This window comes from Scleropages formosus, chromosome 12, assembly GCF_900964775.1.
Source record: "Scleropages formosus chromosome 12, fSclFor1.1, whole genome shotgun sequence".
NCBI classification, from domain to species: Eukaryota; Metazoa; Chordata; class Actinopteri; order Osteoglossiformes; family Osteoglossidae; genus Scleropages; species Scleropages formosus.
Window position 1 is genome coordinate 22,566,215 of NC_041817.1, and position 18,576 is coordinate 22,584,790.

The 18,576-nt window shown below is 43.6% G+C and overlaps 2 protein-coding genes across 2 annotated transcripts; both read right to left on the reverse strand.

Annotated features, from left to right (window-relative positions):
- Window positions 1-1,359: 1,359 nt before the first annotated feature.
- Window positions 1,360-12,180, reverse strand: LOC108930862 (uncharacterized). The gene is made up of 9 exons (XM_018746342.2): window positions 11,993-12,180; window positions 10,227-10,372; window positions 9,766-9,847; window positions 9,464-9,599; window positions 9,051-9,253; window positions 8,438-8,574; window positions 7,783-7,924; window positions 4,059-7,518; window positions 1,360-3,744 (listed from the first exon to the last, which is right to left on the reverse strand). Exons 1-9 carry the CDS (start codon window positions 12,116-12,118, stop codon window positions 3,734-3,736), a joined length of 4,443 nt encoding a protein of 1,480 aa, XP_018601858.2. The 5' UTR covers window positions 12,119-12,180; the 3' UTR covers window positions 1,360-3,733.
- A 4,948-nt stretch (window positions 12,181-17,128) lies between these two features.
- Window positions 17,129-18,571, reverse strand: LOC108929075 (5-hydroxytryptamine receptor 1F-like). The gene has a single exon (XM_018743393.1). It carries the CDS (start codon window positions 18,501-18,503, stop codon window positions 17,373-17,375), a length of 1,131 nt encoding a protein of 376 aa, XP_018598909.1. The 5' UTR covers window positions 18,504-18,571; the 3' UTR covers window positions 17,129-17,372.
- Window positions 18,572-18,576: the final 5 nt, after the last annotated feature.

The following is an 18,576-nucleotide window of genomic DNA, read 5'->3' on the forward strand; positions in this document are numbered from 1 at the left end:
CCTTTGCGGGATCTCAGACCTGTTTACCAGTTTGTCGAACAGTGCCTTTAAACCCTGCATGACCAGAGCATACCTCAGTAGCCCTCACCTTGTTAACGGTTATGCCACTTGGTTACTTGTTCTATTTCCAGCGATGTCTTGTATTAGCCCTCGCTGATATTTTCAAGAACTATAAGGTTTTGGCTATTTCACACCATGGGTAATTGCATTAACTGATGAGAAAATAAATTCCTGTACTTTGCAATAATATTCAATGTTTACCTCATTTGTATTCTTTTATCAGGAAAAAGTGATGCAAACCTTTTAAAAAAAAATGTATAAAACTCAAAACATGCACTTGCATGGACTTTATCTTGTAACTCCCGAGCAATATTTTTATGCCTCCCTGGAAATGTAGAAATATACACTGAATATCTAGAAATAAATACTGGTTTGATCAGTGGGGATGTATCCATTATTTGGTGTGTGTGTGTGCGTGCATGCGCGCTTACATGTAAACAGCAATCCAGTAGTCCTTGTTTAGTTGTGGCAGGTGCTGGTTCGATCACAGTACTGTACTCCTTTTCATCTTAGTTTAGACAAACACGGAGTCGCTGGTGTTTTGGATGCTACAGCACACAGCCAAGGAGTTCTGAATTGTAGGTGTTGTGAAACTGTAACCACAACATTAAAAATGCAGTAACCTGAAATACTGTAGGGGGAGAGGTCTGTTACTTTGGTTACACTGGACAAAGGAGTCAGTCATCTTTTGCACAAAGGATAAGTAGATTTTTTTTAAAACATAAGAATGTAAAAACTTACTAGTTTTCCTGTGTAGAAAAACAGAAGATGTGCTCAAAATAGTGTAAGAATCCAGTTAAGAGACTGGGTGCTCAGAACCTCATGGTGTGTATGAAACGGAAGCAAAGATGGGAAAGCGCACACAAGATTACCAAAACAGCCATATTTCTACATCAGAGACATCCCAGCAATCACAAGAAATACAGTATGATTATTTTGGTAAGCTTGTGTGTCCTCTGCTGTCCTTGCTCCTATACTTCATGTGCGCAACCTTGATACTGTACAGAAGCCCTGCTGAAAAGCATAGAATATGTACAAATCCATTTTTAATGAAAGTCCTGAATCCACAGCTGAAAACCTTTTATTAAATGCAGTGAAATACAAAACCAGTTTTTTGTTGTAAAATGCATGGATTTTACTTTTTTAAATCATACTGCAATCGTATTGCAAGTCAATGGCTCAGTCTCAATTTAGTGCTAGGACAAAACATCTGAAAAAATATTTTAAGGAAGCACAAAGCCTAATTTCTCCAGAGACAGCGTGATAAACTGGGGGGGGGAAAAAAAAAAAAAAAAGACCACACATAACTCTGCTTGAAGAGCAACTGACTGTCATAACATTCAGGAGGGAATAAATCTTTATTTCACAGCCAATTACAAGTGCTGTTCACATTTTTGTCTTCCTTGAAGTTATTCAGCAATGTCAATATTCTTCATTTCTTTCAGCTTACAAAAACAGCTTAAAAACATTTCTCTGTAAGAAAAAAAAAATACAGAGGTGTATGATCCATCCATCTGAAATATAAAACAAATAAATATAGGATATTCTATGTACAAACTTGCACAAGTGCACACCTTTATACAAAGCCGCTACGCCACAAATCGCAGCCTTAGGTTATACTCCACCAGTTTATACGCTGATCCATGGGACCCGTCCCAACACCATTTACACCCAGGAGCAAAAAGGCCAGCGACATGGGCTCTAGATACAGTTCATTTACAAGCACCATCCAAGGCCTGTCACACAAACACCCCATTAAGCAAACAAATGTTGACAACAAAAAAAAGTTATTGCTGGAACTAAAACAAAACAACAGTACACAGAAGGGGACATATGGAGTAACAGAAAATACCAGTACAACTAGAAGTTTTAGACCTCCAGTCATTGGCTAATTGCACAGCCACCCCTATACACTTTTAATAAACATTTGAAATACAGTGAGCTATGAATAATGCTTTATTTCTCAAATAGGCAGAGCTCACCAAAAGTCTGCAGAATTACTCATTTCATTACTAATGCTTTTTCCAAAGCTACTTACGATGATTTACCCATTTATACAGCTGGGTAATTTTTACTGTGTCAATTCAGGGTAAGTACCTTTATCAAGGTAATATGGCAGTTAACAGGGTAGACTCTGAACCGACAACATTCCGGTTACAAATCCAAGTCCTTAACTGCTACACAACATGGGTCTTTTAATTGCAAGGCAGTGGCTTTAACCCCTACGCCACTAGCCACATGCACAAAATACACACAACCTTTCAGCAGCAGTTTTATTTAATGCTTGAATAGTCTCAGGAAAATCTAAACAGCCATTTTTCATTGTAACGTATAACTCCAAAATGTGGCATTCAGTGGAAACATGAGTGTTTTGTTCTAAAATAAACAATTATAGTGATTAATCATAAATCACTGCTTCGCTGATGTTTTTTTTCCAACGCAACTTACAATATCTCACCCATTTCTTCAGCTGGGTAAATTTTATTCATCTATCCAGGGCAGCTACCTTGGTCAAAGAGAATAAAGTAATAAGGGGTAGGCTTTGAACTGACAACCGTCAGGTTACAAAAGCCATGTCTTCAACTGCCACACAGCTAGTTAGAGTAATCTATTTTTCCCCCACACCCTTTCTATAGCAAGACTAATACAGTTGTGAAGGAACATATTCAGTTTGTTTTTATGCCTGTTTAAAGACATTTAAAAGGATGAAATCAATCATTTAGAAAGACAATACTTACTATAGTTAAGTACGAGGAAACCCTCATCCCATTTAATGCATAGGCCCTTCTGCAATACTTAAACTGCTTTCATTTCCTGCATATCTGCATCGCAGTCCCACTTGGACCAATAGGCCTCGACATGTGGCGCTCTTTTTACAGTCAAAATTGAACGGTGACTCAAACATGACAAAAGGATGATGAGATTAGGATGGCTGTGTTGAGTACTGGACCATTTACAGTGCCATTTGTGTGGGGAAAAGGGAATTACTGTACATGCACACTATGTTACCATAGGGCTAAAATGCCTTTGTTTTTACTGCCCTTAGTAAATTAGTTTACATTTTAGCAATTAAAAGTCTAAAGGCAAGTATGTCACCTATAAGCAGTTCTGAAGGTGAAAACATTATTAGCACTAAGTGAGTGAAGTCTGCAAAAAATTTACACATATCAAAGCAGAAAAGTGAAATTCTTTGATTCCACTGATTACAAAAAGTAAAATTAAAAATATAAAGTCTGTATAAAACTGCCCAATTGTCTTTACAAGTGAGTCACCACAGCTTCTCAAACGAATCGATGACTCGTTGACCTGGCCGCATTCAAAAACATTTACAAAGACGAGCTGCGAAGGTGAACATTTGGGTCCAGGCACTTGTTAGGATGGCCTTGTGTCCCAAGTGGAAGTCGCTGAGCCAACACAGAGGACATGTTCCTCCAACACTCCGCTAAAAAAAACCAGATCACGTGTGTAACGGGCCACACGGCAAGTCACATCATACTTCTGGGTTCCCCTCCTGTCTATACACTCTCACAGTGAACCTTGTTCTCTCTGTTCCACTGAACAGAAGTGCTCCTTAGTTGTTTCTTCTTTGAAGGATATCGGGCGGGAAAATGTCCCATCATCAGCGAGCTCAGTCTCCATGGCTTTTTTTTCTTCTTCTTCTTCTTTCTCTTTTCTACCAGGCACCTGTAAAAAAAAAACCAACAAACAAGTTCTTTATCTCCCAAGTCTTTCACACATTATTAGCCTTCTACCCTAGTCTACTTTCATTGATTACTCATTTATACAGCCGGGCAGTTCCCAGCAGCAATACTCTAAGTACTGTGAACAACAATAATATAAAGATCAAACCCAGTCCTTTTAAGTACAAAGTGGTGATACTCACTCGTTCACTACTGACTATTCAGTTTTTATATCATTTCCAGTTGCAGAGGCTGCATCAACTCAAGTCGACAGGCACCAGCTAAATAACCACCCGGCAAGAAGCTGAAACGACGTACCTTCTTCATCCGAATCGAAGAGGGACATGCACTTGTTGGAGGAGAGGTGCTTCTGCAGTTCCTCCGTGCTGCCGAAGGAGCAGAAGCACTTAGTGCACCGCTGTCTCTGGGTTCCGGCATGCGGCTCCTTCTGCTCTGCTGGAGCTGGGCTGGGATCTGCCGAGGGCTTCCTGCGCTTGGGCATGCTGATGTACTTCTCATCCAGGTAGGCAGAGGGTGACAGACGCAGGAACGGTTTGTTGGACGTCCCACCATACGGAGGCCGTTCCTCTTCCCTGGCTGCTTTGTGCCCCTGGGCAGCAGATCGCCTTTGGCCTGTGCTGCTTGCAGGTGTGACTCTCATTTCCAAATCCGTCACGCCTGCTTTAGTTTCCTCTTCATCTTTTTGTGGACTTCCAGACTCAACAGAAGCTGAGATAACCAGACCTCCCTCATGTTTACTATGTCCATTGACTAGCTGCCTGTCAGAGAAACACGATTCTGCAGAGTTTGCACATTCAGCAGGTTCAGGTCCCAATCCTGCATCTGCTGCTGGAGAAACTTGTTGTTCACTGTTCGATGCAGCAGAGTTTGTGGTCCCTTTACCACCCCCACTTAGCACGTAGGTCTTATGGTCTGATTTTTCCCTCCAAACGAAGCTGTCGTCATCCTGATCATCTTCCTGGTCCTGTCGTCCTGGACTGCCCTGAACCTCCGAGTCCCTCTTCACGGAAGAGCTCTTTGCCTCGGGTGTCAGGTAGTGGCTGCTCTCATGGCTGAAAAGCTGACCAAGGTGGTTAAAGCGCTGGTGACAGCCAGCAAAGCTGCACTTGGCTTGGAAATGCTCGTGGTTCCTCATGTGACCCCTGAGCTCCGTCTGGGTCTTGAAGCGCCTTTTGCAGTCATGATGGAGGCAGGGGTGCTTGAGTGGATGGTTGTGTTCCAGGACATGGTCCTTGTAGTGTGGCAGACTGAGGAACACCCTCTTGCAGAAGTGGCACTTTCCTTTTCTCCAGTCGAAGGCATATTCCTGGACTTTTGCATCATCAGGATGGGATTTCATGGCATGCCTGATGAGGGACAGCTCCCTGCGGGGAAACACCATATCGCAACCATCTGCAGGACAACAATATCCCTCCTTTCCACTCGGAAGCTGTCCTGCCTCTATAAACCCGTTAGCTTTCAGCTTAGCTCTTCTTGACTCAGTCATTTTTTCCTCTTCTGCATGATGCACATCTTTTGGCTTATTGTTTATCTTCCTATTGCTAGAAATCGTGTCCCCAGCACCGACTCTTAGTGCCTTTTTATCCTCATCATCCGCAAGTGACAAATTCGCATGGTCCAAAGCCTCACAACTTCCACTTTCCCGGGTGCTGTTGCTAATAAGGCTATTCCTCATTTTAATTTTTTCTATATGTTTGGTCAGGTGCCTCTCTGCTATATGACGGCGCTTAAATACTTTTCCGCAGAAAATACACTTGAACTTATCCTTCTGAAGATGAGCTACTGCATGGCGCATAATATTGCCACCGCGGAACTCCTTGCTGCATTGTCTGCAACGATACTTGAGAACAGAGCTCTCAATTTTAGGAGGGGCACCAGGCAAATATCCTGCTGAAATATCATCTGAGCCTTCAGTCTGTAACAACACAGCAGGCTGCTCCTCGTCCAAACTAGAGTCCCAGCCACACACTATGACATCAGAGACAGCGGTGACGTTTCGTGAAACACAACCAGTACCATCAGCAGAATTCGCTGTGATGTGTTTGGATGCACCAATTGCATCCTCAGAAATGTCCATGTTATGTGGAGAAATGATCGCAATCTGAAGATGACTGTTCAAACCGTTTGGAGCGTGAGCCTTCTGCTCAGAACCGCTAGTGCAGTTATGAGGAACACTTGCGTCTAAAGGAATACAAAATTTATGCGGGTGTCTCGACTGGCGAACCTCGTTTTTAGTTTCTACTACAGTGATCTGAGATGTTTTATCTGGCTTTGTAGCATCAGCTGGAGAAAGTGTATTGTGCTCCCCTGAGGGACTTTGCTTTGACTCTTTAATTTCACACTGATTCTCCTTTTGCATAGGGGGTTCTAGTTCCAGCACTGACCCTGAGGACTGAGGATCCATTTCTGTGTTGTCCACAAAAATTTTACAATAGTTGTGCAGTTCATGTATGTTGGTGCTGCGGATCTGGATGGTCAACTCCCCACAGGTCTCAGCAGACGAATGGGCAGAGGACTCAGATTCATTTTGTAACTCAAGAGCAGTATGAGTTTCCTTCTCGAAAGGTTTGATAAAGGGGTATTCCAAAGGAACGTCCTGGAGACCAGTAGTCTCCTCCTGATTCTGCAGCACCCTGTGCACCTGCAGTCCCATATCATGCTCTGCGGAGAATGAATCCATGACCTCGTTGTCTGGGAGGGAAATTTCAAGCAGGACACCAGTGACAGCAGTGACCTGTGGGTCTAGGAGGGGTAAGGAAGGCATGGCAGAAACTGCCTCCTGAGATACTACATCCTCAGTTTCTGTATCTACTACTGCCAGACGGGATACTGGAGTGTCATCACTTCTGTGCTCTGAAGACATCTTACATCTTTCTTCTGTCTCTTGGCCAGTATCACATTCAGGCAATGTCATCTCTGTAGGAAGATGCTGCGCCTTCTTCCCAAAATGTCTCATTTGTTTGGGGGCGCCGCTGTCCTCCTGCCTAGCTGTGTCCTGCAGCAGCCACCGCGGTTTCCTGCCGCGCCGTTTTAGAGTCTTTTTCTCCACCTGTCTAGCCAGATGTCTCTGCTGCCTGCTGCCACGTTGCCTGTTTGAACTCTCCTGAGCCATGTCCAACTGTCTGAAAGAGCGCCTCAACTGGCAGGTACCAGCTACCTTCGGAAAACGTGTCCCGGGTTTCCTCCCCCTTCTTCTGGCAGGGGGCGTCGCATTTGCCTCAAGTGCTACGCCACCGCATTTGGCTTCTGGTTTATTTGCATCTTTTCTATTGTGTGTCGCTGCTTGGTTTGCACTGCAGTCTGAGTGAAATTTGTATGGCTCTTTCATGCAGTAATTTGGTATCCATTTATCCTCCTCCATGATTTCATTTAGAGCAGCTTTCATAACTTTTTCATTCATCAACTTCAGACAGTTTCTCCTCAAAGTGATAAGGTTCCAAAACTCGGGATCAAAAAAGAGTCCCTTTTTTAAAATCTGGAGGATCTCGAAGCGAATGTCATTCTTGATCAAGCTGGAGTCCACGTGGTACTCTTGGTCGGGGTGAGTGTAGAGAAGGTACACAGTTTTGTAGGACTCCACGGTGCGCTCCAGGAAGAACACCAGCAGAGCACAAGCACGACACACCTCCAGGTCGTTGGGCAGCAGGAAGGCGATGGTCTTATAGATGAGTGATTTGGTGACAGGATCATGATGGAGGTCCATCTGGAGAGCACGAGCACACAGCTCCACACAGAACTGCAGGCCTTCGTTCCCCATCTGTCAAAAACCAAAGCACAAAGCATTCAACTCAGCTGCCTGTACATCACAGAAGAAACGACAGCTCAACTACCAAAATGCGCAAGCAATAAAACCAAAGGTAAATTGATCTGTCCTTCAAAATAATAACAGAACATAAGCAACATGTAATTCATCAGTCAACAACATTTTAAGTTGTGTCAGAACATATCCAATGGTTTGGTCAAATTGGTGTGACCTTGAATCCCATCAGTAAAACTCAGGAATATTAAGAACCATACTCACTTCATCAATGATAATTTTCATGAAAGGAAAGATTGACTTGACGTTGTTGGCGCACATCATCAACTGATGACATTCTTCCATGAAGTCCTGCTTGGATGGGTTTGCCCTGAGGTGCAGCTTGCTCCAAATGAAGACCAGATCCCTGAAGAAGACAAAATTGATTCATATTCTTGAACACAGTGGATATACTAATTTGACAGATGAATTGCTCACAGGCCAATAAGATTTCAAATGGAATTACATTACATATTTACAATTTCATTACATGGAATTCTTAAAAATGTCTGGAGGAAGTCCCGGCTCAGTGGTTGCAAGAGTTGATGGGTTAACTAGCATTTCAAAGCCCTACACAAAAAGACCGCAATCAAACAACATCATTACATGTGTGAATGAAAGTTTCAGCCAGAACAAAAAAATCCTGTTAGGAAAAAAATGGAGAAAAGCATCTGCTGAATAAATAAATGTAAATGACACAAGCAGTATTTTGAGAGCATCTGTAAAACAACCCAGAGCACAGAAGGAGATAATGCATATTTTTCCTCATCTGGACTCCATCCCACATACTATAGCTGTCAAAATTCAATGCAAGTCATCTGCATAAATGACACAGAACATCTTTTCATATCAAACAGAAGCATCTGCACTTCCAACTCACCACATGCAGTACATATCTCCACTCTGCAGCTGCTGTGTGAGGAACTCCTTGCTGAAAGCCAAGAGCAGGTCATCCTTCTCCTCCCTCTCAGTGTTGCAAAGAATTTCCACAGCGTCTCTGCCGTCAATCACAGCCATCTGTGAGAAATCAAAAGCACCCACAGAGCAATTACAGGAGACATGTGGGACATTTTCAGATGTAGTACAATGGAAGGACATCCTTCTATCCATTAATCCTCTCTTCTGCTCGTTCAGTTGACAATCTTAGTGGAGGGTCAAATTTAAAGTTCTGCAGAGTTATTTTATCTATCCAGCCATTCATTATCAATGACTACTTGTCGAACGCAAGGTCACGGTGGTCTGGAGCTTATTTCAGAAGTGCAGGATGTGTGCAGGGTGCACTCTAGACAGGATACCAGCCTGTCATAGGCCAGCCACATATTCACATTCTCTCACACACACACACACACACACACACACTTGAGGCAGTTAACCTGAAACGCATCTTTGGACTGTGAGAAGAAACCAGAGTACCTGGAGGAAACACACACAAACTCAGGTTCATGTTAGCTTAATGTCTTTTCAGTCAACACCAGGTAGTAGTGTCTTCTCACCTCCTTCCGCAGAAGATCGAACAGGGATGCTTTCCACAGACACGTGAGGTAGACCTGATGGAAGTACAGGTGTCTCCTGGCCTCAGGGTGCTCTATGCAGGTCTTAGCCAGAGCTACGGCTTCCTGAATGCGCTCACAGGCCAACAAGTAGCGAATCCTCAGTTCAAAGAAAACAGGTACTTCCGAGCTCAAATACTGTTTGACTGTTGAAAAAGTTTTTAAAAAAAAATGACCGTTATTGTTAACTGTTGAGACACAAATGTACAAGTTCAAGTCTCCAAAAGAATCAGCAAAGACAGTTTCAACTACTCAGAGCTGAAAGTATTCATAAATATATAACTTTTTTTGCATAAAGGACAGGCGGTAATGGTGCGTGAACTAAGTGAACAAGCTCTGTACATTTCCATGCCAACCTTCATCCTGTGACTGAGCAGACTCCTTCAGGATCGCCTGCAGGATGGGGTTCTCCCACGGCCCGCCATCTTGGACTATCTGGTTTACCAGCTGGAGGTGCATGTTCTTGTGCCTCCCCAGGCACAGAAAGCAGTCCTGAATGTGAGAAGGGGAACAGGCCACGTTACCTGGGGCAGTTTGCAATATTCCAATTAACTAGTCACTAAAGTAAAAACAATGGCACACAGATAGCAGCCACCTCCACTTTGGAAGTCATTGAAAAATGAAAAAAACTGACATTGTATTGTTACTGCAGGCTCACCTGGAAAGAGAGAAGTATGTCTTTCAACGGGTCCTCCAGGAACTCATCTTTACCAAAAAAGAGGAGGAGTTCAAAAAAGCTCCTGCAGGGAAAAAGATATTCTCATATGACCGTAAGCTTCAGCTCAACTGAGCAGAAAAATACAGATGCAGTGTCATATTGTATTTTTAAAGGAATTCCGAGTTAGAGAATTACAGTCACATGAGAAAAAAAAAAATAAAAACAATCCAAACATAAGACTGTTTGCCATATACACAATCACACTGACCATAAACTCACTAAATATTTATCTATCAAACAGACATTATGCTTATTTATAGGAAGTGTATAAATTATTTATCATTATATAAATACAGTAAATTATTTACATAAAGAAGCAACTTTCAGCTAAGTGCCTTTATCTCTGCTGTACCAAGATACCAAACAACTGCACCATCATAAACAGGGATACAATGACGTACAAGGCGAGGCTGCTGAGGGCGTACTGCACGTGTTCACAGCCACAGGGGAAGGACGCCGTGCTGTGGGTGAAGTAGCAGAGCGCCGTCCGAAGAACTTGTAGCTGGGGCAGCGGCACCTGCCATCGCGCAGTGTGTTCCTCCACCAACTTTAAACAACACAAACAAACAATTTACCAAACACCACCCAATCAAGATATTAAAGTAGGGCATAATTATATGTCGGAGGGTGCGGTGGCGCAGCAGGTTTGGCCGGGTCCCACTCTCTGGCGGGTCTGGGGTTCGAGTCCTGCTTGGGCTGCCTTGTGACGGACTGGCGTCCCATCTTGGGTGTGTCCCCTCCCCCTACAGCCTTGCGCCCCGTGTTGCCGGGCTAGGCTCTGGTTTGCCACGACCCCACTTGGGACAAGCGGTGTCAGACAGCGTCTGTCTGTGTGTGAGATAATTATATGTAATCATAAATTTCCAGTAAAATCCCTCCTGTTCCACATCACACAATGTTGGTGTGCAGCGCGTACGACGAAAAATGCACGTGAAAAAGGCAGGGCGGGCCTAAAAGCAGAGACGGAAAGCACGCGTCCCTCAGCTCATCTCTGCCCACTTCCAAGACAAGAACCGGTCCTCGTGCTCAGCGGCGCAGCAGAAACTTGGAGGTTGTGCAAGTGACAATACATTTACATTTATTCATTTAGCTGACACTTTTTTCCAAGGAGACATACAATGTTAAGCTACATACAATTATTTACCCATTTATACAGCTGAGCAATTTAGGGTCGGTACCTTGCTCAAGGGTACTAAGCCAGAGGTGGGATTGGAACCTGCAACCTTTGGGTCCAGAGGCAGCACCTCTAACTACTACACTACCAGCTGTCCCCCAAAAATGGTCTGTATGTAGAAATGAGCCATAAGTTTATCGATCTCTTGCCAATGAAACAATCACTCTGAGACCATAACCACATTAAATGCGAAATGCGCTACGATGTACCAATATTATACCAGTGTATGTACCAATACCAATTACTTTTATACTTCACACACATAAAAACAGCATCGATGCTGTCAGGAAAGTGTTTATATCACAGGTACCGAAAGAATCTTAGAGAGATGCCAACTGACTGCTTATTTGTGACAATGTAACCCTCCAAACAAGCGATGGATGGAAGCAGACAGATGATCACATAAGCAACGGTAACAAAATACACTCACTGGTGCTGCTGTAAAATAAGTGCTCAGTTTCAACATGACGCCTGAATAATTAAATAACAGCTTCCTCCGGCCAGACAGCAGCAACAGCAGCAGCACCTTTTTTGTTACACGAGCTGTGGCCCACGGAAAAGCTCGTATGAATTTACAAAGAGAGTGGAAATAAACACTAATTAATTACGAATGCTAGTACTAGCAGTAATAACACTAACTAACAAGCCTGAACATCCCGTCCCTGAGTGAGACACTCTGTCTGAGTCTGACTCTCTGCCTGCGCCGGTGGCTGATCATCATCATGATGCTGCTGAAAAACGCGACCTCCTCTTCTTCGTAAACAAACAGAGGGGGGGGGACTGGTGTGGCGAGTCCTTGTGCGTTTACACACATTCGGGTGGGGAAACGAGACGGTTAAGGAAAGTAAACAGTGCTCGTACGGCAGGGGCTGCTCACACAGGAGATGGTGGTGGTGGTGGTGGGAATAGTCAATAGAATAGCTAGCTAACAGGCTAGCATCCATACACACACTCCTCTTTCTACACCGCTCCCCTTCCAGCACCCCCGCTCACCTCGCAAAACCTGGAACAGTAAATCTTGCTCTTCACGCCGTGCTGGTCGGTCCTGGTGAGGTCCCACAAGCTCTCCAATTCTTCCTTGAGCCTCTCTGACTCCAAGTCGCTCTCCTCTTCCGCCATACTGCCTGCCTTACCGTGCGCGTACGACCGACACTAGCAGGCCCCCAGTGACGCTCACTTCCTGCACGCCCCGCTGTCCCGAATCTGATTGGATGACAGCATGTCAATCGTCCTGTTCGTCCGCGAACTGGGCCTTCTTATTGGCCAAACAAAACATCAATCACAAGCGTAAGGAGGACTTTTGCACATGTTTATCTTCCCTCTATCTGATTGGACACATAGAATCCCGTAGGTGGAGAACAGTTAAATGGAAACGCCAATCGTAGCTGGCTCCCTTGGTACTAGATTTCAATTAAGCCAATTAAGGCATAATTGACATTGATTGTCCAATCATGCTCTATCTGCATATTAATTTCTCCGCCGCAATATTTATAGTTGGTAATTGATCTCACTTTTTGGAGCTAATTCAAGTGATAAATTCTGATACAGCCCAGGAACAAATGTTGTTAAACTGAAGGAAATTGACTTTAAATAACTACAGTAGAACACGTTTTAATTAAAAATTTTGGGTGAAATTCTGATTCAGACGCAACACAGACTTGGTACATCACCAATATTGAAGTAAATGTGAATTATTACCTCACTAGGTAGTTTTACAACGGTGTTTACTGTGTCTCCGTATATTTATAAAGAACAGTAAAATAAAACGTATACAGTAGTGTTTCGCGTTGGTTTTTATAATGTGCTCTAATTATAATGGCGTTTTCGTTCTTATAAAAATTCATACCGCATCACAGGGTTAAAGATGGAAGAAATTCTGCACCTTTCTACTGGAACTCGTGGTCAGGGTCTTCCGGGTGAAGCTCTTCATTTGGGAGGGCAGGACAGGTGTAACTTCACACCTGGGGGGGGTGTATTGTTTATTTTATTTTATTTTAAATAAAATCAATAAACATTTTGAACCTGTCTTTTAAAGTGCAGTTAAATTCAAGTTAATTTTAAATTAGATTATAAACTCTGTATTTGGAAAGCAAAGTAGTTTACTATGATTTTGGTAGCTTTTCATTGTAATTTCTTAAGCGTGTAGAAAGTGTGTGAGTGTGTGAAAGAGAGAGAGCTATAATGTTATGCGGTGTGAAAATAAGCACCGCGTTCTTCATATCTATTTTCCAGATTTGCACTGGAGCCCCTCCCTGATCATGGTGTCCACGGGGCTGCGGGTCGGACTGGATGTACCGGGTTTACTGGGAGCCGTTGTGTCCGGTGCTCTGCTTCCCCGTCCTGTCACAGCCTTCCTGGGAAACCACATTGTGACCATGCACATTTTGTGGGAAAGCCTGTGGCTGAGGTGCAGGGTGCAGAGCATGGGACAGGTGCGTTGCAAAGTGTACAGCTCCACGCTGGCCCTGACCCATGCCCTCCTGGTGGTCGGTGTCCTGCTCACCATCGCCGCCCTGCTGGCCAAGGTGTTGGAGGGCAAGTGCACCAACTTTGTGGAGCCAGGCTGGGCCAAGGCTCAGATCACAGTGACAGCCGGAACTCTGTTGGTCTCCGCCGGGTTCCTCTGCCTTATACCCCGCCCCAGCTGGGCAGCCCGTGTGGTCGTGCAGTATCAGAGCTGGCATGTTATGGACAGAAGGTGGCAGTATTCGCAAATATTCACGGCTGAAACAAGTCTGCTTTACAGCGTAGTAATAATAATAGTATTGAATCCCACCACATGGGAGTGTTGAGTGTTTCCGTCCAAGTGAATGTGAAGAGTGTGGCTCCTGTGTTCCGCTCTAAAAGTGAACATCGATGGGTTCGCACTATGAGTTTTCTCCAAAGATAGCGGCGGAGCAGAACTCACCAGGTTACGACGCTTGGTCATCCTCCAGATTCATGTGCCGTAGCTGATGACGTTCTCTGAAATGTTTTACCGCTTCATACAGCTGGATAATTTGTACTGCATTAATTCGGGCTGGGGGGGGTGCGGTGGCGCAGTGGGTTGGACTGCAGTCCTGCTCTCCGGTGGGTCTGGGGTTCGAGTCCCACTTGGGGTGCCTTGTGACGGACTGGCGTCCCGTCCTGGGTGTGTCCCCTTCCCCCTCCGGCCTTACGCCCTGTGTTGCCGGGTAGGCTCCGGTTCCCCACGACCCTGTATGGGACAAGCAGTTCTGAAAATGTGTGTGTAATTCGGGCTGAAGCATTTTCCTTTAATTGTTATCACATTTTTCACTTGCGTTTCAGCTGCTATGTATATTAGTTGGTTTTGTCCAAAGACACTTCCAACGATACATAATCAGCTTTATAATGATTTATCCATTTATATAGCACTCCCAATGCAGGGTAAGTTCCTTGACTAAGTGTACCACAGCAGGACTGGTATTTGACCTAGCAATGTTCTGTTAGTTGTTAAATTTATCGAGTCACATGACAGAGAATGTGCCTGGATGGACAAGGGTGGGACTGTATGTATTGTAATATTTCAGTATTTTAATAGACCAGTGCAACCATATCGCCTTATGACATGTATGAACGAACCCTAAGAACATTGTGTCCTGTGATCGCCCTGCTATTATTTTCACAAACAAAACATTTTGTGTTACAACACGTTTAAGAAGTTTTAGCTGCATGCATTAATTTTTGGAGAAATGCTCTTCTATTTAGAGATAGATGGAATCTAGATTCTATCTAGAGATACGGGAATCGTACGAGCCGACTCCACCAGACTGCGCAACAGCTTTTTCCATCAAGCTGTCAGGATCCTGAACTCTCTGCACCACCTTTAACCACCAATTACATACCAAAATCCTGCTGTATTTCTTTAGTACATTCCACATCGACCTGCGTTAGGTCACACTAATCCTCTTTTCCAAACAATTATTGCACAAAAAACTCACTCTGTTTACACTACCACCTTTAAATCTGTTTACATTTCTGTTTATTGTACCGGCCACACCACTGCACTTCATTCCATTGTGTTCTTGCTCCATAGTGTCATCCCATTGTGTTCTTAGTTTAGTAGTTAGTGATTGTGAATTACACTATGGTAATAATAGTATATGTTGTATATGTTGTCCTCTATGTCACACCGTGGTCCAGCAAAAATGCTATTTTACTCCCATGTGTGTTCTAAACATATTGTGGAAGTGACAATGAAGTTGACTTTGACTTTTCTCACACCCCCTCCCACACACACACACACACACACACACTGGCTGAAACCACTCATCCCATGCAGGGATGCGGGGAGTCAGAGCCTAGCCCGGCAACACAGGGCGTAGGGCTGATGGGGGAGGGGACGCACCCAGGATGGGATGCCAGTCCATCACAAGGCACCCCAAGCAAGACTTGAACCCCAGGCCCACCGGAGAGCAGGACCCAGTCAAACCCACTCCGCCACCGCCCCCCACACTCCCTCCCAACAAAAAAAAAAAAAAACATTGTTATTAGGGACTTCTGGGACTTCCTTTGTCAGCACTGTACTAAGCATTTAATATCCTGTGTCATTTTTTCCATTCCATTACCTCATTGCAAATGTTAGAGTGGCACAATTACATAATCAAAGGAAGATGGGACTGATAAAATGTCTATCATATCATACCTTCAGGCTCCAGTTTTATTTATATAGCTGTTCACATCTGGGAGGAATAATTTGCTTAGAGATGGTATCTCTGCTATTAAAGATTTACTCATTATTGTACTTGTCATCTAATACAACATATAAACTCCCATGGAAGATTAAAACATCTTTAAGAACGTAAGTACAGATTATTAATACTAAGATTACCAAAATATTGTATTTGTAATATTTCTCTAAAATAGCATGACATATATTGCCAGTTTTCTGTTCCTTCTTCTAGCAGTGCATTCATTTGCATATACAGCTTTTCCTACTAAACGTACAGTATATGCCATTTATAATCTTGTTAAACGTAAGTTTTAGACAAAATACATCTCTATACATCTTGCATTTTATTAATTCAGCTCATAGACCATTTCAAAAAAGGTGTTACTATTATATACACATGTAGACAAAACAAAGTTAATACATGATCTGAAATTCAGCTCATGTTGTGCTTTACACTAAAAAATAGTAACACTGATAGCAGTAATTCTCAAAATTAACCACATTTCACTGGAGCTCTGTAAGTTGCAAATACTTCCTTAACTCAAACCACGAAGCGGAAAGACACGAACCCATATATTTTATAAACATACGTTACAAAGAGATCATAGCAACGGTAACACAGCCCATCCTTGCTAATTTGGACCTCTTTTATTAGGTGATCTGTAGCAGCCCAAAGAGATATCAACAATATAGTACAGCATTATGTCATTTTATAACATTGTTTTATTACTATCATGTATTAATTAATAATAACAAATACATGTGTTTGCATTTATTAGCCAATAAGAAAAATTGAATGAATACAGAAGCTTGAAAAAAGGCTTACAATGGCTAAAGTGTGTTATAACGGTAGAAAAATAAAACAGCAGTGCGTGAATAGAAAAAAAAAAAACAAAATGTTCTTCACACTTTACCACAAGTGGCCTCTATGAGACAGGATGAATATAAATACCCCAAAATTTGCATTCACTTTCATTACCCACTTTTCTGTATTACTGTACAGAATGTGATGGAAAGAATGTCTACAGTTTTTTTTTTATTTATTTCAATTTCGTTTTCATTGCAGTTTTTTAAGCTATATTCCATTTTTGTACAAATGACATAATTATGGTTGTATTTATGTATTCTATAGTGATATTGCCGTTCTTTACAGAGTTACATGCACATTTGAAATTGGAAACTGCACATAACTACTATATTATGAAAAACAATAAGTTTCACTATCAGATGTATCAGACCCCTTCCCTGTGAAACAGTCCAAAGTAGCAAGGATCAACTGTACAACTAACATGTTCGAAAAGTCATTTTGATTTGGCAAAAGTAAAAAATTATATGTTGCATATTATTGGATACTTACAATACAGTTAACAAGGGAAGGTTTCAGTGTGATACCATTCAATGTGAAATCAGAAAGCTAATCACACATCAGCTTGTTGAAAAACTTTTAATACCCTGCATACTATTATTATTTTTTATTTTAATTTTTTTATTAAATAAGTTGTGTTTCCGCATCAGTGCAGAGGACATGACAACACATTTTGATAAGTTGATATTCCAGCCTTGGTTCAAAGTGCATGTTGAGCACATGAACTTTTTAACTGTGTCAAATATAATATGAATTTTGATTCAGTTGCTGGTTCATTAGGGCAGTTCCTTGTGGGATCAAAAACATTATTGTCTCTCTTCAGTTCTCACATTCCATCACATATAATGTCCACATTTGATCAGTTTTTTGAAGGCCTTCTTGAAGTCCTCGTTGAAGATGGTGTATATGAGCGGGTTGATGAGGGAGTTGAGATACCCCAACCAGGTGAGGAAGTCCGCCACAGCCGCAGATGTCCCGCAGGTGGCGCAGGTGTTGACGATCACCTCCTTCAGAAAGAAGGGCAGCCAGCAGATGACGAAAGCCCCCAGGATGAGGCCCAGCGTGGTGGCTGCTTTCTTCTCCCTGTTGCCGGAGATGCGTTGCTTCCTGCTGGACCGCTCTCGGCGAGACCCCTCCTGAGGGCTCTTATTTGTAATGCGCACGCGATCCCCTTCCGTGGAAAGGTCAGAAAATGATTTCTCCGGCGGGCTGAGAGTATCTGGGCTCTGGGGGTCCCTGTCGGAGCACAGGGGCAGCATGGTGCCATTCATAGTTTGCTTGCTGAGCTGGCTGGCACCTCGCTTGACATAGAGACTCTTGGCAGCCCGGTAGATCTTGTAGTAGAGGATGAGGATGAGTGCAAGGGGAATGTAGAAGGCCCCAAAGGTGGAGTATATGGTGAAGGCAATGTGGTCGTGCTTGATGAGACACCCCTCGTCATCACTTGCTTGGTGGTGCCTCCACAGCAGCGGGGGAAGGGAGATGAAGATTGAGATGACCCAAACGGCTACGATCATGATGGCTGCGCGACGGGACGTCCGCTTGCGGGCGTACTCCACCGCGTCGGTGATGGCCCGGTAACGGTCCAGGGCGATGGCGGCCAGGTGGAGGATAGAGCAAGTGCAACAGGTGATGTCTACGCTCAGCCACATGTTGCACACCACCTGGCCCATAACCCAGGCCTCCTTGATGATGTAGACGATGCTGAAAGGCATCACCAGGATGGCCACCAGCAGGTCGGTGAAGGCCAGCGAGCAGATGAGGTAATTAGCAGGATGGTGCAGTTTGCGTGTGACGATGATAGCCGTGATGACCATGGAGTTCATGGTAGTGGTGATCACCGCCAACAGGGACAGTGTCAGGGACAGGAGAATCTTGCTGGCGGTGCTTTTGCTATCGTCATCCAGAGAGAAATCCAACGCGCTTTTGTTAAACGCATCCATGCTGGAGGCAGGAACACGACACATTCAGTAGCGGTAGCTACTGAAACAGCTAGCCATGTAGCTACGTTAAATTAGCAAGCAACAAGCTCTGTTGCGT